General features: G+C 47.9%; 2 protein-coding genes across 2 annotated transcripts in view; one reads left to right on the forward strand and one right to left on the reverse strand.

Annotated features, from left to right (window-relative positions):
* Positions 1-17,469, reverse strand: part of LOC149359487 (neprilysin-1-like) — a 42,461-nt gene extending 24,992 nt beyond the window's left edge. The window contains exons 1-3 of the mRNA XM_089571696.1: positions 17,302-17,469; positions 15,624-15,746; positions 12,039-12,348 (exon numbers count right to left, since the gene is read on the reverse strand). Coding sequence (XP_089427822.1) covers positions 12,039-12,348; positions 15,624-15,746; positions 17,302-17,469 — 601 coding nt within the window. The remainder of the gene's footprint in view (positions 1-12,038; positions 12,349-15,623; positions 15,747-17,301) is intronic.
* The window catches only part of LOC149359488 (sulfotransferase 1B1-like), a 47,851-nt gene continuing 34,244 nt past the window's right edge, over positions 12,276-25,882 (forward strand). The window contains exon 1 of the mRNA XM_089571700.1: positions 12,276-12,370. The gene's annotated coding sequence lies outside the window, so the exon portion shown is untranslated. The remainder of the gene's footprint in view (positions 12,371-25,882) is intronic.

The raw sequence follows: 25,882 nt of genomic DNA on the forward strand, positions 1-25,882 counted from the left end.
TACACATGCAACAAAGACATGGGCACGTATAAGCAAAGTGAAATTGACTTAAAAGTAAAGTGGACGGATATCAACTGTGCGCTTGGTTGTATTTATAGCACGTACATCCTACTAATTACACATATAGGCATAAAACTATATTAATTTTGCAGCTGGCCAGTGCGTGCTCGTTAAGATCGTATATTGGGTGGCATATGGCAGGCGCACTCCTATCGCTGACTGCGAAAGGTGCGTCTGTGTATAACGAATTAAAGGTGGGATTAAGCTTGCACTGTTACTGCACTGGCTTTATAGAGTAATTATGCATGACCTTTAACAGCCTCGTGGAACTGTACTTTAGAACTTGCGCGGTTGAAAGGGACACCAAGGATAAGAGGATAACGCTATCAATCGTTTTTGTTAGTAAAATATGATAGGTGGGCAGTTTGTGGCTTATAGATTTGGATTCGAAGTCGAAAAATGGCCTGGCTTAGCTTATGGTTAAGCCTAGGATGCGAAGCATACCGCCGGCGGAGGCTGCGCGTCCGCAAGCGAGCGCACGAGTGTAGCCCCAGCTTTCACAGCTGTTGTCACGTCAGCGCCCCTAGCGGAAGGAACGGGAGTTAGGCCGCCGGTGGAGGCTGCGCGTCCGCAAGCGAGCGCACGAGTTGAGCCCCAGCTTTCACAGCTGTTGCGATGTCATATCACGTGGTGCGCCGATGTAGGTCAAGTGGTAGCTACGCGGCCGTGCGCGGCGCAGCAAGGAAGAGCTCGGTTGTGAGGCTAGTATGCCTCGCATAAAACTTTCTCCCGCCGCTACGATTCAAACTCGGGACTCTCTGATGACGAAATAGGACAAGAGTGACGTGAAGCGGCGGAAACGGGAACGAACCAGCGAGCGCATGAGGCTGCGCTTCAGCCCAGAGACAGCCGGACATTGAAGGCCTCTGTCAGCCGTCGTCGCTTCGTTTACATTTGCAGCAACGCTACAATGAAACCCGTTACCGATTCCGACAACGAAGCTCTCGCAAAGGGCTGCGGCCTGCATTCAGCCACCTCAGGACTGAGACAGCGGGTTTGGAAAAAATGTCCTAGCGCCGAGGAGTAGGCAGCCAAGCCACCGTCACGACTGACGTGTAGCGACTGGTACGTGCGGGCATATTTAAATTCTGTAATAACAGTCCCCGTAGGGCTGGTTATGCAGCCCAGCGTCTTGGTTCGTTGACGATGTGGACACGCCGAGCAGTGCGTTTGCTAACGGGAGGGCTCGTGCAGCATCAGCTAGCCACAGCTCCTTTTCCTTGTCGCACTTGCGTGCCGTAGGACGAACTTCGTCCGAGGAGCACTTAGAGAGGCACTTGGAGATCCTCTGCTGCTCCGCCCTTGTAAATCGAGGCGTGTCAAAAACGAAACCATGCGAGCATGCAAAACGCGTGGCCGCGAAGCAGCAGGCCGTACCGAAACTCAGCTCGCAGCCTGTTGCGCTGCAAATTGCTGGTTTTCGCTGACTTCCAACAGTCAGTTTCTTTCTTTTCCGTCTTCCCCGTCTGATAAAAGTGAACTAGTGGTTTCAAAACAAAACTTGTATGCTTCAATATCAATCAAACACGTAACCTTTAGATACCTTTGTCAGCCTCAGAGATCTGTGCTTATTTTCTCCTCTTTCATCATCACGCGTGTACTTGCGAGATTGGCCTGTGGCGGCGATACCTTAAAAGAGCTTTGTTTCCCTAAAAAGTAGTATTTTTTTGTGTTTAGGTACCGGTACTCTATCGACACTAAACTACTTCAATTTCTCCTCAGTGTCCTTTAAAGCGTTGCGGTATCCACCACAGGGAGCGTTCTTCACTTAAGTTTGAGCCTTAAACCGTTGAAGCCTGGAGGCTTAAGGTTAAAAGAACCGTACGGTTAAGCCTCAACCGCCAAGGTTCCGAACAGAAACCGAGACAATTATTTTCTCGCTGTTCTTTACACCTTTTCACGTTATCTGTGCGCTCCACAATATAAAAAAAAAACAATATTGTTGTGGTCTGCTGCGAAGAAGGAAGAGGGGAAATCTAACTGAAGGTATATGAATCTTATCTTTGACGATATGTTGCTTAGCTTTTCAGCTACCCACACAAGAACTGGAAGAATACTCAGACATGGTTGTGCTTTTTATTCGCCGTGAAGTGTCGCACCACCGCCTGCATGCACTATAGGAGGTAAGAGGATGATCAGTGGACCAAAATACAGTTTCGTTACGCTCTCCGGCGGTCGCTCCGGCTTAGTGACTAGTTGTAAAACAACACACTGCGCAAAGCAGGTGTCTCGCACTGTTCACGAGCACCGCTAAAAGAGACAGTGGCACAGTCTATAAAAAGGTACAACTTCACAGTTACGTCAAAACGCTAAAAAAGTGCTCACGAAGCATAGGTGAAAGGCAGAACGTCCGGCGAAGAAGTGACTGCGCTGCCGACAGCAAGGTGTTCGATCACGTTCTATACATTGCTTCACACGTCACACTGAAGCGATGCGGGTTGTTTCCCGCCGCTGGTGCTTTCAACGACGGCGTCTGCCGGTTATAAGGAGCTCGTCGCTTGTTCGGGCGCCCCGTTGTGGCTAGCTCCTGTCCCGGCGGTAGGAGGCACCGCCTGGAGCCTAATCCTCGGGTTTTCGGACTGCCAGTCCCTGAACAACAAGTAGTAGTTTCGAACTCTCAGATACAGCCCCACAACGTAAGCCACGACGAAAATCGTCAGAAAGATAGCGAGCAACCAGGGCATCCAGACCCCGTCTCGAAGCAATTCCATCGAGAAGGTCTGCACTGACGAAAAGCAGAACAGTGCGGCGAACAGCGACGCAAGCGTGAAGAACAGCAGGTCTGCAGTCGCATTACACCGCCTCTGCGGCCAGCATTGCCCGCACCAGTGTAAGAAGGGGCCCCGTCCGCCGTAGTTAGTGGTTGTGGTCGGGAAGCGGTGGTGGCAGAACTCGCAGTCGTCAGCGTTGCGAGCGTTCAGCCGGCGTTCCAGACAGCGCGCATGCACGAGTCCTACGCTGCCCACGCACATGCACATCGACAGCAGCGGCTCTTGCTCCTCACCCACTTCGCAGATTCGACAGATGGGTGCGCTCCTCTCCGTTACGTTCGGGGTGCCGACGGGGGGTTGCGGTGGCCTGATGGTAGACGTCGGATGCGGTTCTGCTGGAGGCCCCTCAGGGTTAGGGGGTGGTGCCAAAGCGTCATTTGGTCGCTTGACGCCTGTCTCTCCGGGCTTTTCGCTGTCATGTTCGGTGGCCGAGGCCGTTGAAAGCAGGCTGTGCTCAGGCGTACATGAAGATGAGGGCTCGACGTCCGAGTGCGAGTGACGGGAAGTTATTTTCTGCTCTGCCTCCGAAGAAGCCGATAGCGACGGAGAAGCCTGGGAGCTCTCTTCCGCCTCTGAAACTGAAGCTCCGCCCTCGTTATCCGTGATGCTCCTTCGTCGTAGCGAAGAGCCGCTCACTGAATTCCTGTGAATACCGTTTCGATGCAAGTTAGGACCACTTGGCTGGCAGGGTTGCGGAGACAGACGCGCGTCCTGGTGCGCATCGTGCGTGAGGGTCTGCGGATGACCGTTCTGCATGGTTCCCTTAAGCAGTGCTCCTTCTCGGGGAACAAACTTTAGCGCGCTGTGACGATTTCGCCAGAGTGAGAACGAAACCGTCGCACCGAGGGTTTTGTACTTGAATCCAGGGGGACGCGGAACCAACGGAAGTGCTTCGTCACTGTTTCTCGCGACAGTTAGTTTGAAAAAAAAAAAGACAGGCTGTAGTGTTGCGTCGTTTTGAAAAACAATTGATGCGTGGCGGAAATCTTTTCATGATATAGCACTGCTTTATAGCGGCCAGCAGCTGCGTACGAGAATTATCGTGAGCTGATACTGTGAGATCCGAGCTTGAGTTTCTCGCATTTAATGTGGCGTCAGCAATCGACATGAATACGAAATTTTGAAGCTGATTATCGCTCGCAGTTGGCTTGAGAAATCTGTTTTTCTTGCTGATTCTACTTGGTCCATACATGCAGCAAAGGCGTGCGAACCGATATGGGTAGCGAAATTCTGATGGAAACCAAAACACATGAAATATCGCTTGGGTCCTTGGTTTTATTTTAGAACGTCAATCCTTGTAATTCGAGTTAAATATGACTACTGCACTAAAATTAGTTTAAAGCATGCAAGTGTGTGCTTTTTAGAAGATGGTGCATATGGAAGGTATATGGCGCACGTATAGCTGCCACGCAAAACGCTTACGTAACGAAGGAATTTTGAATGGGAAATAGCTTGTGCTGTTACCGCGCCGACTTCAAGGCGAGCCTTTGCGTTATGGCAGTGAATTTACAGGGTGATTATGCATGATCTTTAATGACCTTGAACCATAGCTTAGCACTAGCGTGCCGATAAAGCGTAGCAGTCTGCACCACTGGAGGAGTCCTTCATTTCAGGGTTTGTTAATTCCGGCAGAATAGGGAGATGAAAATACCAGTCGTGATGCTTTTATCGCAATCATTTGACTTTAAAGCCTTCGAGGAAAACCGTTAGAAACGACTTTGAATCGCCGGCGTGCTTATTTGCGAGGTCTCACGATAAGAAAAAAAGGCAGGTGCATACGAGAGAATAACGAAGCTGGCATGCATGGCTGCGAGGGTACTGCTGAATAAGACGATGCAAGGTTTTCCCGCACTGGTTCTCTACCGGGCACTCTTAATGCACGATGGCTCGCGCAGGACTAATTTTGTAGGAAATTCAGACAATCTCGCATTAAACATGTCGTAAAAGTAATAATTTTCTAACGATAAGTTACTTCTTAAATTGCTTGACTCAGTGTGAAATAGTTTTCCTTCTTCATATTGCAAATAGGTCAGCAATATTTTCTGCCCAGAAATGTGTTAAGCGAGACGAAAGAGCGGAAAACGAGAGTAAGGAATGGAAGTAGACCGGAACTCCCTCTCCTCTTTGCAAAGGGTTGCAGGTGTGAGCACACTGCGAACAGAAGAGAATAAAAATTGAGTAAGGTATTCTAGAGCGAACTTCCTTTTATAAAAGGGTGTGCGCTAGAGGATAGCTTACTCCCGTTTCACTCCATATAGGCGGTAGTCGTGTAGCTGCCCCCATGCGAATTCTTAAGGCGTTCTGAGCGTTGCCTTGCGTGTCTGCCCCGCTTGCGTCGACTCAGACAGCCATCAGTTGCACGGGAAGGCCAAACGCGATTTAAAAAGCACGAGTGTATCGACTGTAATTAAAAGTGACCTAGCAGGAAATTATGACCGGTGAAATTAACCAGAAGCGAAGCATAACGCTAAGAAACTATGGGGGCACTTTGGCAGCCTAAAGTGCGCTAGGCTGCCTTTGTCGCGCTACTTCTACTGCCAACGTCTGCCTATGTTTGTTACGGCTGAACCACTTGGGAGCAATCCTCCTCCACTAGCTGCCGCACACCGACTGAAGACGGAGCAGCGCTCGACGCCGCCCCGCCGACAGCTCCACCTGTCGACGAAGATGACGGTACCTTTTGGCAGCTGCGCTCGTCGATGAGTCACCCCCGGCGTTGAATGTAATGCCGGACGGACGGACGGGAGAATGAGCCATTAAAGGCTTTCGCCTTAAAAGATATATGACCCTAAATGATAGGGAATAACTTTTATGACCGGCATGCAAAATGATAAAAGATCCTAAAATATTAAAGCCGTACAGGCCGGGCCTGATGGGGTGAGGGGAAGAAGAAAAGAGAGAAAGAGGAAGAAGGTGAAAAAGAGAGGTGATGTAGTGAACTGCACACGTGGTGCGGCCGCCAATAGTAACATTGAATAGATTGGGGCAACCGAAAAGGAAATAAAAATAGGGGGGGGGGGGGGGGGGGGGGCACGAGCAGGCTGCACAGTCAGATTTCCCCCCCCCCCCCCCCCCGACAATAGTAACAGTGGCCGCAACGTCCTGAGATTCGGCCGCTACGTAAGAGGGACAAGAACGGGTTTAGCCGCGTCTACAGATTAGCTAGCTGCCCTGCCAACCGACGTATCAACTTCAGCAACAACCACGCGCTGGCACAAAACAGCAAGAACTCCAGAATTATAAAACTCACCCTAGTCTATCCTCCGTCATTAGTTTCTAATTTTATGATAAACATCTGCGTCACTATTTTAAAAACGATACTCCTCGTTCTTCTTTTTTTTTTTTCTCAAACTCTATCAACCATTGTGACAACTTCACATGCTGTCGTTACTTCTGTCCGCAGAAAAATCTCCCCTCCCCGCACACTTAGCCGATGCAACTTTTGCCACAAAATTCGGTTGTCGCTAGGCTTGTAGCCCCCTTTGCAGTGCAACGAAGACCGACAGGTTGAAACCGGTTGTCGCGTGTATGTAGGGTGCGGCGCGCAGTTACTTACTGTCGGGACTGTTGCACGATATAGAGAACGAAGCATTATTCGCAAAGTGGAGAGGTAGGCCTTAGAGATGGTTATCTCGCCTGCAGCTCTTTCCTGGGGAAATGAAAGAGGACGAAGAACAGGACCCTATGGCGCAACTGGCCGGTCTTTTGTTAAATTCTGTTGCAAGATGTCCCAGAGAAATATTGCTTCCCAGGAGATTGGTTCGGTTTAATGGTTTATGAGGAGTCGGTTTTAAGCTTTGGCAAAAGTAACCGTGCGACAGGTTTTTGTTTCTCGACAGCATAACGGAGCATTCGCGGCACCCCTAAAGACCGAAAGGTGTCAAAGCGCGAGGACTAGGGTTCACCTTACTCTACACATATTCAGAGCATAAGGGCTGCGATAAGTGGTTAACTACGCGGCTAAGAATCCACCACAGCCTGGTTACTTTTGGCGAAGACAGTACGTGGCTGGCTAATTACGGCCGTGTTTTTGAATAGCAACTGGGGCATTTTCGTTGTTATTCTTTGCATCTTTTGTTGTCGTTATCACCTATTAGTAACTGGCCACACAATAAGCAAGAATAAACAAAAAATTTTACTGAGGCCGGCTGTGAAGATCCAGGAGGCGAAAACCTTATTGAATATAAGGACTGAATGATACATCTTTTTCGTTGTGTTTCTTAGCGTTTGTTGTGTTTTTCGTTGCATTGCTTGGGTTGCTTAGCATAGCAGGAATACGCAGGTACGGCTGTTTCTCTTACTTCGTCTCGAGACTTTGTGCCACCACACAAATGCACTAGCGGCCCACAACACGGTGAATGGACCAAAAAATTACTTCTTTACGCTTTGCAGTACTCGCCCCGGTTTAGTTTCTGGCGGTAAAACGGGACATGGCGAAAAGCTGGCTAACATGTCTCGCACTCTCCAAGAACATGCGCCAGTGTTTGTAAGCACGGCTAGTGAAAACAACGACGCAGCCTAAAGAATAGTAGTGCAGAAAAGTGGGTCAGTTGGTGAAGCGACATATTCAAGAAAACATTGCCCGAAACACGATGGGCCACGACTTAGACACACGCACACACACACGAGCAAAAGCTTGCAACTGTATTTCCAGAAACGAACCACGACCTTAAGAAGCAAAGAAAGCTGATGTGTACAGATACTAGAGCCCCACGTGTAGGAACCGGCGGGTCCAGAGCAACTATCAAAACATAGCAACTATGACAGGCACAACATGAAGCCGGGCCAGACAAAGCTCAGCATGCCCGACGCAGAAAACCAGCAACTAAAGAAAAACACCAGAACAGGGGCTTTATTTAGCGCTAAGGAATTCCTCTTTGATAAGAAGGACCCGCCGCTGTGGCTCAGTGGTTACGGCGCTCGGCTGCTGGCCCGAAAGACGTGGGTGCGATCCAGGCCGCGACGGCTGAATTTCGATGGAGGCAATATTCTAGAGGCCCGTGCACTGTGCGATGTCAGTGCACGTTAAAAATTCCCAGGTGGCCGAAATTTCAGGAGCCCTTCACTACGGCGTCCCTCATAGCCTGAGTCGCTGAGGGACGTTAAACCCCAATAAATCAATAAATCAGATCTTTGATAAGAAGGGCTGCGATGCCTTACTCCACAAGAGCCTCCACAAGAGTGGCGCATCACAAACGATATTCAAGTAAAATGCGTTAAGGGGCTATTTACTCCATTGCATTCTTCTAGCGCGTTGTTTTAGCGCACAAAAAAGATGAGACGTGAAAACAAGAAAGACAGGACAAGCGCTGTCCTGACTTCTCATCACGTGTCGTCTTTGTGTGCGCTAAAAGAACTCTGAGCATCATGAAAGTTGCCACCTATATGCAGTAAGGTACAATTTCGCCTTTTTGTCAAGATGTACGGACTAGACAAGCGTAGCCGAATGGCAGATCGTCCGGCGAAGTCAGCACCACGGCTTCTGACAGAAATGTGCTCGATAACGCTGCCTCAAAGCTCGCTGGAGCGGTGCCCGTCGTCGCCTCTTGCCGTGGAAGCTTTCAGCGACGTAGTCTGTCGCCTCAGTCGAGCTGGTCGTTTGTTTGCGCGCCCTTATGTGGCTAGCTCCAGTTCCTTTGGTAGGAGGAACCACCAGGAGCTTGCACATCGGATTTCTGGACTGCCAGGACCGGAACGACAAGTAGTAGAACAGAACCGAAAGAAGTGACCACGCCATGTGCATCACGACGAACGCCGTCACTAAGAAGGTAGTCAGCACGAGCAGGCTCGTCGCTACCCAGACATAGTCCTTCAGCTCATTAGCCAGGGCGGCGTATATGGACACGTAAGAGCACAGCGCCTGCAATCAGTGGCAGAAACGTGAAGATAAGCAGGTCTACGAACAAGGTCCGTTGCACCTGTGTCTCGCTTTGCAGGAACCACGTGAAGAAGGTAGCCGCACTATTGTCGTAGTCGAGAAGCGGTAGTGGCAGAGATCGCAGGCGTCGATGTTGCGAGCGTTCATCCAGTCCTCCAGACAGGACTTGTGCACAAGGCCCACGCCGCCCGCACACTCGCACACCGACAAGAGTGGGTCTTGCGGGTCCCCATCGTGACAGATTCGGCAGGTGCTTACCCTTATATTCAGCGGGTCGGTGGGAGTTTGTGGTGGCCTGCTGGTCAACGTCGGGAGCAAAACGTACGTCTGTCGGTAGGTGGTGGTGGTGGTGAAAACTTTTAATTACTGAAATAGAGTTTGGGACTACAAACACATGTCTGAAGGAAATACCGGACAAGTATTTTATATCTCTACAGATTTTTTTTAAATCGTGAGATGCGTTTGTGTGGTCTTTGCATGTGAATTACATAGCTAGGCGTACGCTATAAAAAGATTAGGTAATAAAAGATTACTTTTTGAAATGTTTTGTTCTCGGTTGTGCGGCGCTAATTATATCACGAAAGTGAGAAATGTGAACATCGAAGACGAGCCATCTTTTTAATTTTTCTGAATCGCCATGCGAAAATGAGAGATGCGACAGATGTGAAAATACGTTTTTGAAAGCATGTTGAGTTCGCTTTTCCGCATCGTGTGTTTGTAAAATAGGATCGCTGCGGTTGGTAACGTCGCCGAAATAAGGTTGCTCCTTCTATATGATCGAATACATTAATGGAGTCTATATTTTTTGCTTTATAAATGCGAGTGATGCTATATTAAACGCAGGAAACAACACAACGGGCTTTCAAATGCATATTTTGACGCAGGATATTTCAAAACACATTGCGGATTTTGAGAGTTTAGAATCTGGTTTCGGTTTCTTTGTTAAAGGCCTTCAATTTCGCGACATAATCTTGCTTTCTAACACCCGAAATAAAGAGTTGTTTGGTAATTAAGTACAATGTGTCCGTCCAGCTAACGCACAGACGCTTTGCTAGCGGTTTTTAAAACAAAATCTTAAAATGTCTAAAACAGACACTCGGCATATACGGTAGCTGCGAATACCGACATGCTTAGTGCAGCATTAAAACGCGCGGTGCCTCAGTGGTTACGGTGCTCCGCTGCTGACTCGAAAGACGTGGATTCGATCCCGACCGCGGCGGTCGCATATCGATGCAGGTGAAATGCTATAGAGGACCGTATACTGTGCACTGTCTGTGCACGTTGACGAACTCCAGGTGGTCGAGATTATCCGGAGCCTGGGTCGCGTTGGGACGTTAAACACCACGAAACCAAACAAATGTTAGCTTTTTTTTTCTACCTTTCACCAAAGACAGTGTGCCTTTATGTAGCATTTCGTGTTCCATAACACACGACTTCAATTGTATTAGTGACATCACAGGCGCCGTTTGCAGCCGAAGCCAAAACGGTGAGAGAATAAATCGGATTCTAGATAATATACCAGACTGGAGAGAGTTCCACGCAGAGCCAAATTTACTGCAGTGTTGTGCACCAATCCAAAGAAAACAAGCAATGAAAGTTCTGGCACGTCTACGCCATTTAAATCTATGGCTTCGCAGCGGTTTCCAGGCGGACAAAGAAATGGAGAGGAGGTTGTGTTCATCCACTGGGACACCTTCGTGATTCTGCCAAGAATCTGTGCGCAAAGTAGGCACTCAAGTAAGCCTGCACCATGGAGGAAGGAAAACTAAGGAGAGGCCTTTCGTATTCCCAATGCATTGGCAAGAATGTGGCGGAAGTGACGTCAAAATTTAGGCTTAAAAAGTCGGGCCATTAGCAACGTTGTCGCTGTTGCTAAGAAAACTCGGGCCACTAGCAACGGCGTACGGCGTCGTTAGCGTCGTTGTTGCTAGGGGCCCGAGTGTTTCTCGGTGGCGGTGGACGGGCTTTCGGCACGGTGTGTTCGGCCTTGCGTGTTAAAGTCTACATGCCTGGCGTCGTGACGTTACGCACGCATCTAGGATTGCTTTTAAATGCGGCAAATAACCGCTCATTTGATATTTTGTTCGTCAAACTTGGTGTCGTTACGCGGAGCGATCGATGCATTGAAATGAATCTCGCGAAAAGGTGGCACTCCGGAACCGCGCTTCGACACGCGAAGAAGCGTTGATTGTTTTGATCAGCGAACTTTCGCACCTCACCAAACAGCACAGAAACATGAAGCCGCTCTCGGCGATGCTGAGCTGCGTTTCGAAGGCCACACGGCGGGTGTACCATTGGGGTGTACGGTAGCCCGAGGAGGATGGTGAGCTGAGCTATAAGCGGCGCGCAATGTCGTCTTTATTCGCCTGGCGTCGGAAAAGGTTCACCGCACCTGTGCGCCGGTCTGTGTCTAGGTGCGTGTTTGCGGGGAGGGAGGTGTAGGAGTGTAGCGGCGAGCGGCGCGGTTTTTTTCATACCTTTCTTTTACGAAGCGCTTGCGAGCCGCGCGCGACGGCGCGCGATACCCGCCCCGTAGCTCGGTGGAGAAAGAAGATAGTGAGGAAAGCCGAGCCAACTTCCGGTTGCGGGGCGGCTTCACAAAAAGTGACGTCAGGGCCTCTCCTTAGTTCTTTCTTTCCTCCATGGCCTGCACTGTTTCAGAAAGCGTTTAGATTTGTTTAAGGAGAATAGTTTTGTACTTCTCAGCAACCTGATCCATGAGAAAGTTGCAGGAATGTTGTTCAAGTTTCTGTTTCATGGCAATGGCGGCCATCATGGTACCGGTTAGAATCACGCGATTTGAAAAGATGGATGCTTCCAAATCAGTAAACCGTGTGCGTTGTCCTCAGATTAACGGCTGATTACGGTAATAGCTGCCAGCACGGTTAGTAAGAATGTGGACAGTGTGCGCATGGAAGCATGAGGGCTGTTTTTTCTGCAGGGTAAGGTTAATAGGGATTTTACCACAGTGCGTACCGCTATGCTTGTCCCAACGCGGCAAGCGTGCGCAGAACTGGCCGGCACGTGGCGCCATCTGCCGCCCTCAAGGCGACCTGCACATGCGCACTGACTGCGCGCGCCAGGAGGAGAGCGGTAACGGCACGCGCGGTGCTAAAATTCGCTATTGAATAGATATTTTAGCATAGAGCGTACCGCTACCGCATGCCGTGCCCCGCCACTGTGCATACGCAGATCATCCTGAGGGCACCAGGTGGCGCTACATTCCCGTCAAGAGCGAGCCCGACTGCTGCGTCGGAACCACTCAACGCGTGCAGTGACGGTGAACGGTACGCGGTAAGTAATAGCGGTAGCGGTGCAGGCAATCTTACCCGCCGCCGAGCCGTTGGCGGCGCTCCGCTCCCAGGAGCCGCAGACGAAGGCGTGGAAGTCGTCGCACGGGTCGATGGACAGATTGAGCGCGGCGCGCAGCTCCTGTGCGTGGCGGCGGCAGTCCTGCGAGCTACACACGGTGACTGGGTCCCGGGGCCGCTGCTTCTTGATCAGTAGCGCCAGTATGATCAGAGCCACGAAGAGCACCGCGAAGAAAAGCAGGAGAATAAGTCCCAGGCACGGGGACTTTTGGCTCGTGCGAGCCCGCTCGAGACCACGCGCAGCGCGGGCACCACCCTCTCGCTCAACCTGCAGGAAGAGACACGGTTTGGTGCGAACGGAACGCAATTTTTTTTATTTATTTATTTATTTATTTATATCGTGTACCCTCAGGGCCAGAGGCATTATAGAGGGGAGTGGTTACAAAAATTTAAGAAAAAAAATGTACAGTGCAGCAAACTAATTAGTAATACAAAAATGATTGCTCCTAGTTATACATTATTAGCTGTTGGGTTCTTGGTGTGCTGGTTAATAGTATATAATACACAAAATACAGCGCAGCAATACAGTGAAAAACAAATAAACAAAACGCTCGTACAAAAAACAACAAGAATATAGAATTAAAAAAAAAGAAGATGATGCTCCTACTTATACAAAGTTTTCTAATGCTGTTTTGAAGCGTTGGTTGTCAGTAATGGTAGCGATAGATGCAGGAAGGTGATTCCACTCAGCAGCTGTGCGCGGAAGAAATGACTGAAACATGGCATTGGTTTTGCAAAATGGAATTCCGACTTTGTTATTGTGATCAAGCCTTGATGAAATGTATTGGGGAGGGGAGATCAGTTCGTGGCAAAGTGAAGGATGATAAAATATCTTGTGAAAAAGTGATAGTCTAAGGGCTTTACGGCGAGATGCTAAAGATGGCAGGCTGAGATTTAATTTCATTGCAGAGATGCTGGCAGTTCGGTTATAATTACATACAATAAAACGAGCAGAATTATTCTGGACCATTTCTAATGAGTGAATTAGGTTTTGTTGAAAGGGATCCCACACTGCTGCAGCATACTCTAGCTTTGAGCGGACCAGTGTCTTATATAGAAGTAGTTTTAGGGAAGAAGGTGCCTTAGAGAAATTACGTTTTAGATATCCCAGCATGCGATTAGCATTATTAATTACGTAAGATGTGTGAATGGACCAAGTGAGGTTGCTAGTAATATGGATACCAAGATATTTGTAAGAAGAAACAGGATCTAGAGGGACATTATTAAGGTGATAGGAAGGTAGCTGGCCGGATGTTCTTGATACACGCAGAAATTTACATTTTTTGATGTTTAATTCCATTGACCATGATTGGCACCAAATACAGATAGCGTTAAGGTCTGATTGAAGAGAATATATGTCATCGTCGCAAATTATTTCCCTGTAGATGACGCAATCATCTGCGAATAAATGAATGTTAGAGGAAACACAAGAGGGTAGATCATTAATGTAAATTAAAAAAAGTAGAGGACCAAGTACCGACCCTTGAGGTACGCCGGATTGTACTTTACTTGGCTGCGAGGTTGAGTCATTAGCAATGGTAACATCGGGGAAATACCCGGAAGAAAAAAAGATGTCTATCCATTTAGTCAACTTCATCAACATCGCCATCATCAGCACGACAACACCTTCTGCATGAAAAATGCCCCTCCCATATCTCTAGAATTGATCCAGTAGTCATGGGCAAGATTCGGCCTCTGTACCCCAGCAAGCTTCCTAATGTCATCCGCCCACGTGACTTTCTGGCGCCTCCTGCTACACTTGCACGCTTCAAGGGTGCTCGAAACGTTTAGCGTTTATATGGTCTACAGGACCTGAACAGCAAAATGAGAGTAAAATTGCAACCGAGAAGTATTCTAGTAAAACTTGTTGCTGGGCTAGCTGGTGCGTTTTTCTATCTCACTGTTTATTTCATCCCTATTTTTGAGGGCGCAATTTTACAGGTAGCATCTTTTCGGAACTAATTTGTGCAGGCTGTCTTCTTCGTCTACTTCTACTTGTCGTGAAGAAGACTAGGCATTGTATCAAGGGTCTCCTCCTATGCATGTTGTTCTTCGGAGTATCTTAATTATGGTGTTTTTAATTTCTTCTCACCTGACACGCTAACTCGAACAACGCATTCTTACAAAGAAGGAATCTACCGACGCATCAGGTAAGCTTGTTAGCTGGCTTTAAAACTGACGCGCAAACAATAAGCTTCCTATCGCTTCTAATTGTTACTGAGATGTAAGCAAAATAAGGACGTAGAATCGAAGTCATATTACGCAGTCCGCAATTTCCAGTGAGCAGTACAAGCGATTGTCTGCCTCGGAGAGAATGTAAATTCCATAAGAGGGCTTCTTCGCAAAACCAGTAGTCTCTGATTCGCGCGCAGAAAGTAAACCGGTACCGTTCGTTTAACCCTCTCCTTTCACTTCAAACCGTTGAGTCGCCTCTTCTTCTTGTAAATAATAAACAGCGGTACTCAACCTACACTGACTGCCTCGACAGCGGTGCATGATATTACCGGACACACTGTATGAGAAAGACGTCTTTTGAAAACCTGGTTCGGGAGAAGTCTAAGGACACTGAGTTGATGAAATCTTCGAGTCCATGACACCAAGATACATTTCTTCACCTCATAAATCAAAAGCGAGCGGAAACCGTTATTAAGGCTGGAAATTCTGTTGCGTGTGATGGCTTACCGTCTTTACCAAAAGTGACAAGGCTACATGGTTTGCATTTCACTCGTTTAGTCGAGCCCTTGCAACTTCCCTAAAGATCAAAAGGCCCTGGAAGAGGAGGAATAGGATTCTCCTTGCTTTACTGAGATTCAGAACTTAAAGGGCGCCTAAGTGCCCCATTGCGCAACTGAGATACAAACCATACAGCTTGTTTAATTTTGGCGAAGACTGTCCCTTGGTAGGTTATTTATTCAGCAAAATATTTGAAAGGAAGGATGCTAGTCGCGTTGCAATCGTCTAGCTTGGCGCTGGTACCTCGAAATAAGTTGGCCGGTGCAGGAGGCAAACTAAATGTAGAATTAAGTGCTAGAAAAAGGGGAAGAAGGATACGCTCGAAAGATGCAGCTATTTAAAGAGGTACCTACTGCGCATGGCCTGTACTTATTCCCCTTGTCATTTAGAGTTAAGCTGTGGTACAAAATACGTTGCGCAATGATCTATCGCTCTTCTAAGCGGCGAAGATGGCCCGTGTTTTCTAGGGGTACGGCAGCAGCGCAACCAGCAACTTTCAGCTTGAACAGTGGGGTAGCCCTTTCTTATTCGCCATTAAGCGCAGTTTGCACCATGTCTTCCCCCAACCAAGCTGCTATAAATAGGGTAGGAGTGTTGCCTTTTTTTTTTGTTCCTTCATAGGTGCAGTTTACATCGAATGTATTAGTGTATTGACACTGACTTACCCGATGGTAAACATTGACGTAATTATTATTCAAACCTGGGGTAAAATCGCTGACGAATTCAAAATAAAGCATTCGTTTTCCTAAGAGACCAGTCCGTTTTATCATAACAGACAAGGGAAGCCAGACTCTGGGATCAAGTACTCACGCTCTTTTTGGAGTACTTGCTGTGCTCGGCGTCGATGGATGTGCCTTCCTTCTTGCGAAAACTGCGTTCGGAGACATGCGTTCGTTTGCTGACTTCACTTTGGTCTGTTTTACATGGCGTGCCCTGCGAGGAAGGCGAGATCAAGAGAGGTATTCGACGGTTATAGGCTCATGCCAGTAAAAGTTTAGCGAAGATGGCCATAAGGGCGTTCGCTTCACAAGAGAGAACGGTGCAAATGATGATAATGATGACAACAAACACTGTCCTCGCAACAGAGGAGTTCCGTGCCGTACCGTGTGGTGCCTCTGGCACAAGGAGCTATAAGTATTGGCCCTTACGCGGACCCCCCTCCTACCCGCCTGCCATTGCTAGCCGGAGAAGGTAACAGTGAGGTGAGCTGAAAAGGAAGACTGCCAATCACCTGGTAGCGCTAGACTGTGTCAAAAGCAATATGGTAGTTGTCACTACTCAGACACTTGGGTGGCCCGAGGTATATGCAGAGGCCCGCCTGCTTTCTTTTGTGCTGAAACTGTGTCCATAGCGCTCAAGGAAAAGCACCGGTTCGGTCAGGCAGTGAGTAACCACCAAATCACCACGCAATAAAAGGAGGTTGAATGGAGATCACTGAGAAGCGGCATTGCATGTGTCTTCCAGTGAACGCAATCGGTTGATGATGTCGGGGTGTAGAGAAAATTGTACGGGGCGCAATTCGTGCGGCACAAGGCAGCGTTAGGCCGCACTGAGTCGTATATGACCGTCTCAAGGCGATGAAAGTAGTGGCTCAGTAGGGAAGCAGAAAGGTTTTAATTGGAGGAAGACAGTACAAGCAGCATTATGTATAAGATTATGTGGATTTAAGATTATGCGGCCATTAGCTTCTCCGCGCTATGTGGCACGCTAACAAAGGGGATCTCACGGAGGCTTTAACAGCAGCTACTTCGCGCTAGCCTCTGCTGCAAGTAGGGGAGATCTACAAGCAAGTGTGAGCCATCCCCGTCCAGATTTGTGATGTTCATTCGTAAGTGCGTACGAGCATCGCAGATATATAGGATGAGGTTATGGGGAAAGGAAAGGCGCGGTACTCACTCTAAGAGCACCTCTGAATCGCGGTGCGAGAAAATGGATGAAAAGAATGAAACGAAGGAAGAGAAAACAACTGGGATAGACCGGGATGCAATGCGCCCCATCCAAGTATCGCCACATCTACAAAATAAAAAATTAGGCAGCGGCTTAGCTCTGGTTAAGCCTGGATATACAAGCGAAAAGCTTCAGTTATGCTTGCTTTGACGGCCGTCCACATACTGCCTGTACGGAGGCGTAGGAGGAGACGGAAATCGGCGCTGTTAGAACTGTCCGCAGGAATGCGGAGAGGAGGGTTGCCGGCTGCGACGCGCGCAGCCCGCGGCTGCAACGACAGGTCAAACGAGTGGGCGAGGAGGCGAAGCACGCAGATGTAGCGACAGCGAGGGGGCGACGCACGTTTGTAGTAGCGCACAGCTGCGCCGAAAAGTAAGGCGACGGCTGCAGCAGCGACGAGGAGCGATCACCTGCGCGGCGCGTGACGTCGCTCGGTTTGGCGCATGCGCATAACTCACCAGTGCGGCTCACGCGAAGCTCGGCTCTGACCCGCGTAGTGAAGCTTTTCGCTTCAAAATGCCATCTTTGTCCAGCTGCGTACCTTGGTGCTGGTGTCCTGACTTCTGTCGTCCTTGTGATGGCTCTGCCTCCTCTGGTGGCCGGTCTTCTTACCCTGGCTCCTCCTGGACGTGTTGGTCACCTCTACTGCGGACTGCCTTTGGAGGCTGGACGATGAAGGAGCGGCCTTTCTTTCATCGGATGTCGCCATGACTGTCCAGGTCAGCCCAATAGCAGGAGGGCTCACGGAGGAAGGGCGACGCCCTCGAGATCCAGGACAGGGGGAAACTGGCAAGGGATCAGAGAAGCGGCTGCGGCAGCGTACCGTCGCAGCGCTTGAGCACGGGGAGCCGAACGCTGCGGCTCGTGGCAGAGAGCACGAGCATGCTTCTTTCTTCTCGCCTCCGAAGGACCGCCAGATCAGGGGATAGGTTAATGATACTGAGGCCGATGAGATGATGAAAACATTTATTGAAAGCCACAATGCCTTAGTTGAAGGGAAGGCTGATCGGGTCCCGTTGGTAAAAGCCGCTGTACGTGCTCTGGCGACAAGGGCTCGTTGTTCCTCGAGGTCCGAGCTGGACAGGGCCGCCTCCCAGCCTTCCCGCGTTGGCTGATTTATGATGTCAATGCTGTAATTTTTCTGAGAAGCCCATACCATATGGTATAAGTTTGCCTTCTGGCCACAAAATTTGCACTGTGCCGAAAAGGACTCGGGCTCGATGGCGTGAAGCGTAGCTGGATTATTGAAAGACATAGTTTGTAGCCTGCGAAGGTGACATTCCTCTGATTTACTGAGACCCTTAGCGGGCCTCGGGAGTGTCTGCCTTTCAAGGCGCAAATGTTCTGAATATGTTGTTAATGGAGAGGGGGAGCCTGAATCAGTAAGGGAGGACGTAAAAGGATTCCGGGGAAGAAAAGCTTGGGCCGAAGCGTGTGCGCGCTCGTTTCCTTCAACTCCCTGGTGACCTGGTACCCATATTAATTCCTTCTGTTCAGCTGAAGTCCTACATTGACTAAGAATTTTGCAGGCTAGCGGCGTGATTCTGCCACACATATAGTTTCTATAAGCCGCCTGGGAATCTGTAACTATGTATTTCGATGCGGAGTGCGTTGCGGCTAGGGCTATCGCTACTTCCTCCATAGCCTGTGTATCTCCGTTACGAACTGAAAGCCCGTCCACGACTTGCATTTGGTGCACCACTGAGATTGTTGATATGCCTTGTACAGGACCCGCAGCGTCCACGAAGAAGGCTCCTTCTGTTGAATAGCACTCGTTCATCTTCTTGCTCCTCGCGACTCGTCTAGCCTGATGATGCTGAGGGTGCATGTTTTTGGGAAGGGGAAGCGTAAGAAATTTGCTCTTCCACTCTTTAGGTATATCTTGTCTCTCAGCCGCTTGCTGCGGAAAGCTAATGTTTAAGTCTTCTAAGACCCGGCGGCCGGTCGTAGTTGTGGCCAGTCGCATTACCTGGCTTGTAAAATGGGCGCTAATCAGTTCAGAGGCAGATGAGGAGATGTGTTTTGGCCTGATGTGAAGAATCTAGAGTGAGGCGAGCAAATACAACCGATAGCCTCTTTTTTACGCCATTACTGATTAGCAGGTGGCAAGAGCCAGTTACACATAAAGCATAGCGATAAAACAACCTCGAAAAAAAAAAACTGAAGTAAGTCATAACGACCGCGAAAAGTAAAAAAAAATATGCCCAGGCTTAGCTTAGTTAAGCCAAGAATGCGTTGCATATTGCGCGGTCTTTTTGCGCGACGTATTGCTTGGCGGCACTCGATTTTCTCAGCAGCTTTTCCTCCTTGACGTATGGAATGATGGATGGATGGATAGGAGCGCCCCCTTTGAAACGGGGCGGTGACAACCGCCACCATGCTCAGCCGTCCTTTTTTTCTTTCTTTTTCTTTTTCCCCCTTTTCTTTCTTTTTATCTTTTTTTTCACTCGGTTTGGTGACGTCACGTCACGTGGTGACGTGACGTCACGTGGTTTGGTGGCTGCCCGGCCGCGCCGAAGGGCTGAACTGAGTGATTGCAATATGCTACGCATAAAAATAAAGGTTGCAGAAATTTAAAGGAACTGTGATCATGCCGCTCTACGTGGCGTTTCGGGGGTCATCCTGCAAAGAGAGTTTTATGCCTCTTGGCTTGTGTTTAACTACTTTTGCCTGTTTTACCCACGGAAGATTAAATGGTAGGTGCGCCTTACGCTTATGACACCGTCGGAGTAATACGTGGTGGCAGTCATCGTTCCTGTACTCATCTGGATTGGGAACATTTAGCACCGGTGCTGCGGTTGCTATGGCGAGGGATGCTGCAGCGACTGCATTATGGCATGCGTACCGTACGCGTAATTTGGCGTTTGCGATTTGGCTAAACCTGCTAAACGACGACGTACCTGCGATATCCTGATGTACCAACGGTATCGCAGCGATACCGCGCACCCCTAGGAAGAGTGCACGTCTTGCGCCCGAAGCCTAATGCACATGCCAAGAAACGCAATTCTTTGCTCCCTTGTTTCTCTTAACTGCCTTTTATTTTTCTACGCACTCGTCGGGCTGATTGAAGTCTAGTGTTTGACGGAAACCCGTCTGGTCGGGATGGTACATGACGAAATTAGAAGGCGCCGACCAAAAGAAAGGATGAGATGACGTATCGGCTCCCGTGGGGGAGCCGAAACGTCATCTCATCCTTTCTTTTGGTCGGCGCCTTCTAATTTCGTCATCGTCGGGCTGATGTTCCTCGAGGCTGATGTGTTGCCGCGAAACATTTGTTTACTTTGTTCTCTGGTTATGTTGTTTCTTTATCGCCGCCGCCATGCCGTCTTAACTCTATGGTGGTAGCGTTGCTTTCATACAAGTGAATCCGTTCAAAATTTGCGGCTTGTGGTGCACATCCAGCGCCATTTTGTAAGCTGATGTTATGGCGCGAGGTTTTAGCGCATGTCTTGCGTGACACACGAAGCAGGGACGAATACAGCAGACACAAGTGCTGACTACCAAGGTAATTTTCACACACTCAGCGCTCGCTGTGTCTTCTTCCTTCGTCTTCGCCTCATGCGTCACGCTGAATTGAAAACGGTAAACATACGAACATGCCTTGCTAGTTCCAGTGATGCCCGAGAGGTAAAGTTCTAATCCGCTTACTTCCTTTTTGGGAGCTTTCTTCGAGCTCCTGAGATTTACGAGCTAAGGAAAATTGTTTTGATCGGGTTTTCTCAGATCAAAATAGCAAGAGTGCAAAGTTTTATTAAAAGTCATGTTAAGCCGAAAGCCTTCTATGACTCATGACTCGCCAGCGCGTCCGTCCGTCCGTCCGTCCTTGCGTCCGTGAGTCCGCGGCACATGTCATTCATCAGCATGATGGTAAGAATGGTTAATGGTTACTTGAAAAGTCAGTAATGATAGTTAATGATGTAGTAGTAGATGTAAGAATAGTAGTTAATGATAATTAGTTAGTGATATATAGTTAATTGTTTAATGGTAATTCCTTAATTAACGCGAAAAACCCACTCAACGATCACGCTGCGCAGTGCCCCAAGCGCAATCCTCAGGCGGTTTAACAACGGCGCATGCGCAATGACGTCACAAAATTGCGAAATGGTCGTACCATCCAGAGCTGTCTTCTCAGTTGCTCTCTGAACGTTGGTCGAGGAAGGATGCCGCCCGGGCGCGCTCCAATATTCCCGCTACGAAACGCGCTCGCGATGCCAAACGGAAGTGTTTGAAGAGTCTGAACACCACGCCTACCGAGAGGATCCAGAATGCTGAGCAGATGCGTCAGAATCGCCTACAAAGGAATGGTCGCAGATGTAGTCTCCAAACGTCTCCTTTCAATAGAAACGTGTCGATAAAGATACAGTCTCGAAACAGGACTCGTTCCGGACAGAGTCAGCAGCAAGAGTCGCCAAACGATCTTCAACAGTTGACAGGTAAAGGGCAGCGACAGAGATGGTTAAAGGCTTTCGCCTCTGCGCAGTTTAGATCGGCAAAGTGCTCCCCTGATTTTTTTTTTTATTATCCGAAAGCTACGACGCACAATCCAAAGTCAAAATAGCGACTCAACAAGATGTACCTGAACTAGCTCAGGACAGATGTTTTTAAGATCTATACGTACAGTATGTTATAAGCTAGTTGCCTGGTTTGCAGAAATCACGTAAGCGTGCTGTAGATAGTCCTGCATGTTCCCAGTGCAATCACGTTTGCTTTTCAGATGATATGGAGGACAGAGATTTGCAATATCAGGACAGGAAGCTAGCCGGCCAAATGAAATGTACAATAAAACTCTCATCAATGCAACAGCAAGAGTAGGAACGGGAGATGGACAATATGCGAATACTGGGCTTGAAGTAGCAGGAAACGTTCAAGCAAGCACTTGCTCCGAGAGCTTTGTTTTAATGCGCAAATTGAAATAGCATAAAAGCATCGTGAATCTGGAAAGATAAGAGACCATGACAGGTGACATAGAACTTACGGCTCTGTTGCCTATGATATTAAAGCCTTAAATGGGTATTATTACGACAACAAAACGTCTAAAATCACACTGTGTGCTAAAATCGATTGCCGTCAAAGATTCTCGAGCTCAGTAACATGCAAGTAGCATAAACGTTCAAGGCAGCGTTCACTTCACATTTGCGCGAGATAGGGAGTCCGGAGTCCTTCAAAGCGTTCCCCAACATTGAGACAGGTATGAAGGTCATGCACCCTTTAGCTAACCGGAATGCCACGCCACGCAAGATCTGTGTATCATATTTTAGGCACTACAACCTTCCTTGCCCAGCCATGGATTGTTGCAGAGGTTATCCGACTTCCTTTAAAGCTAGCACTATTAGCCCTTTCTAAAATATTTGGTGTTAGTCATCACTATACAGCACAAACTAACTTTTTATGCCCTGCATGTGCACCGCCATTGATTATTCATATTAATGTAAATTTTTGCACAACACACTTTCGTTCTCCCTTTAATAACTTAGCGCATGATTGCCTTAGTTATAACACACACGCACGCACGCGCGCACACGCGCACGCACACACACACACACACACACACACACACACACACACACACACACACACACACACACACACACACACACACACGCAAGCACGCATACACGCAGACACACACACACGCACGCACACACACACACGCACGCACACACGCGCGCGCACACACACACACACACACACGCACACACGCGCGCGCGCGCGCACGCACGCGCAATGTAACGATTCTTGGTAGAGGCAAGGCAAAACAGGAGCGGGAAATCTTGGAAGCATATCATATCGGTTTGTCAGGCCATGATTGGGTTAGCACAACCTCGGTGCGCTTACTCGAAAAAGAATTTGCCTTTTTAGGTCGTTTACGATAGATGAGATTTCTTGTCTCTTGTCTCTGATGCTCAGTGATTTGTGATGATGCTGTTGCGCATGCTCTGCTGGCCTTGATCGGACTATGTATTTTCTAATAAACTTCATTTGTCAGTCCAGTCGTTGTGGTGTGTCCACTCTTCTTGTCCGTCGTCTTGTGTTACTGTTTTACAATGTCCGTTTACAATGTACCAACTGGCCCGCATTTCACCCCTTGTGCGTATAATCGTTGTCGATCCAGTACATCACAGGGGTTTTCGTTTTTCCGTTGCAGCCTTTCGAACTAGCCTAGTTCGGAGCTTGTACCGGTTGTTTCAGCAAACACTGTCAAAAATTTTCAACACTAGGCTTTTCTGGGGTAAGAATGTGGCTTTTGCGTCATACTGTTACCAGTGTTGACTTACACTAGAAAACCAACGAACCGTCTTAACTAGTAAGCGAGCTAACTAATTTTTAGTAATTAACTTTTAACTTCTAGAGTTAGGCGCCTAGTTTCAATTAGATGTTTGTAGCCGGTCGTTATTAATAGCCATTTCAGTTTTTAAATTTTCGAAAACGCGATTAGCCTCGCTGCTGTGGCTCGACAAAATTTGGCTTGCACTTTCGAAAGAATGCAGGCAAAGCAATCCCTCCAGTGGACATAACTAGTCGAGAAAGTCAAATTTCGTGGCAACCGGAACCATAAACAAGTACAACACTGCCTTCAATACTGAAATGGGCGCGATGCTCATGACAGTTTCTAAGGTTTTAGAAAATTGAACAGCAAAACCTTCATATTTATTTCAATACCCTAAAGGCCCAATGCGGGCATTACACAGGGGGGGATTCATCAAAGAAAACAACAGATATACAACACAGAATACAAACGGCTGAAAACAGAAGTAAACAAGTTAAGAAGGCAGGTACAAGTTAATAAGAGGAAGGAAAAAAAAGGCTAATATCAGGAATTTGAAAAAATGCACATGTAGCAAACCCCACAAAAAATCAAGAAAAATTCCGGCTTCGAAAGTTACTAAACACAGCATCTAACATTTCGCGGAATGTTACGGCCAGCACACACGCACACTGGAGCAACGAAGAAAAAAAAACAAAACATAAGAAGTGAATCACACAGTGATAAAAAAAAAAGAACGCACATCAACATATGTTAGAATTTTCTAAATAGGACCAAAGAGCTGTTTGAAATGATGATGTTTCAGCGATAGTCGCAATGCTAGAAGGAAGCGAATTCCACTCTTCGATAGACAAGAGCAAAGGTGAGTATTTGTATCGTTCTGTCCGAGCGAAAATAGGTTTAATCTTCTACATGTGATCTACACGAGCCGATGTGTGCGGTGCCGGGAGAAGATGAGAGCTTGAAAATGGTGTGTTGCTGTCGTAGATAGTATGGAAAAAGGATAAACGGCTGAATTTTCTGCGCATGACCAGAGGCGAGAGATGGAGTGATAGTTTCAGTGCTCTTACACTTTGATACCGAGAGTAACGGGAAAGGATGAAACGCGTTGGCTGAGCCCTTTCAGCGCCACTGAATAGAGGTTGCGCAAAAACAGTGTTTTGGATCCGAACTCACCTTTGAATTAATCAACGTTGAAAAATATGAGAATAGCTATTGATATTACTCACATTCCTTACCACGTCTACATGCAATGCATTAAACATAGGATAACAAAATGCGGAAAATTGAATGGGACAAAGACACAGACGATAAACTTCATGCTATCATGCCTCATGTCGGTTACTGAAAAGAATGGCTGCAAAATCGGTCCGCTGAAGTGGCTTTCACAAGTTGAGGATGAGCCCTACATACCGGATGCACCCGTATCTACTCAAGTCAAACTGTCACCCTGTATATGATAAATTTGGCTTTGTTGTGCATGCTGTTATTGAATGTAGTCGAGGAGAGAGCAATCAGAAAGCATGTTTTCCTGAACTGTGCAAACAGTGTATCCCATTCAACTTTTTAAACCAAATTCCATTTTAGACGCCGTCCCTTTTAGGTGAGCAGTTTGCACGAACCTGGAATTTTATTTTTATACAGAGTGCATAATTATGAAGTTGTCCTATTTTGCAGACAACTCATTGTTCTTTTGACTACAGAATCAAACGCACTAAATGTTTAATAATACTCATTCCGTGCCATAAAATATTTCAGTCTCTGGCGCTCTTTGTCTCTGGTGCTCAGACGCCCTAGCGCAAATAAATATGATAATTCCACATGTTCCTCACAGGATCCTCTTCATGAATGCTTTAATCGCTCACTTTTTGCAACACAATGGGGCCATCGAGTTCACAATAGGAACTGCGTGGCAAGGCACTCACATAGTCCTCTGAATAGCGTCCTGCTTTTTACGCGCAGATAACGTTTCCTTGCCACACGTGCAGCAGCTAATCCGAGCGAGCGAGATAAAGAGAGAACACGCGCGATGAGAGGAGCGCATTGACCCTATGCACAGGAGATTTGCGTCAACCTTTTTGATAGCGAGCTTGCAAGGCCGCAGCTTGCTCTTTTACTTATGTATGGCAGATGCGTTAAGACTGTTTTGGCTTGGAACTTCGGTTTTGTTCCCAGCCGACAATTGCTCAAGTTTCTCATCGTTCGCACCTGCATGAGATGTTCGTTACTTTTCCTAAGCTCAGAAAAAAAAGCTCCCGAGAACTATATGCACCGCACGTACTACACTTTTATTGCAGTAACATGCAGTAACAGTAAAGCCTACAATCATCATCATCAGCCTGACTACGCTTACTGAGGGCAAAAGCTTCTCCAAAATCTCTCTCATAAGCCTGTCGTCTGCCAACTGCGGCCACCTTATCCCCGCAAACTTCATCGCATCCGCCCACCTAACTTTCTGCCGCACCCTGATACGCTTCCCTTCTGTTGGAATCCACTCCTTTACCCATAAGGACCAGCTGTTATCTTGCCTTCGCATTACATGCCTTGCCCAAGCCCACTTCTTCCTCTTGATTTCGACTACGATGTCATTAATCCGCGTTTGTTCTCTAACCCACTCTGCCTTCTTCCTATTTCTTAACGTTTGAGGGCAGGGCAACATTATATTTGTTTGTTTTTTTCTTCTGCCCGCACTAATATATGTCTCTTAACGTTACACCTACCACTCTTCTTTCCATAGCTCGCTGCGCTGTCCTTGCTGAACCCTTTTTGTTAGCCTCCACGTTTTCGCCCCACAGGTAAACATCGGTAAGAACAGTTGTCATGTACTTTTACTTGGGGGCTATTGGTAAATTCATGA

This window comes from Amblyomma mixtum, chromosome 2 (genome assembly GCF_055824585.1).
Source record: "Amblyomma mixtum isolate Tamu chromosome 2, ASM5582458v1, whole genome shotgun sequence".
In the NCBI taxonomy this organism is placed as follows: domain Eukaryota; kingdom Metazoa; phylum Arthropoda; class Arachnida; order Ixodida; family Ixodidae; genus Amblyomma; species Amblyomma mixtum.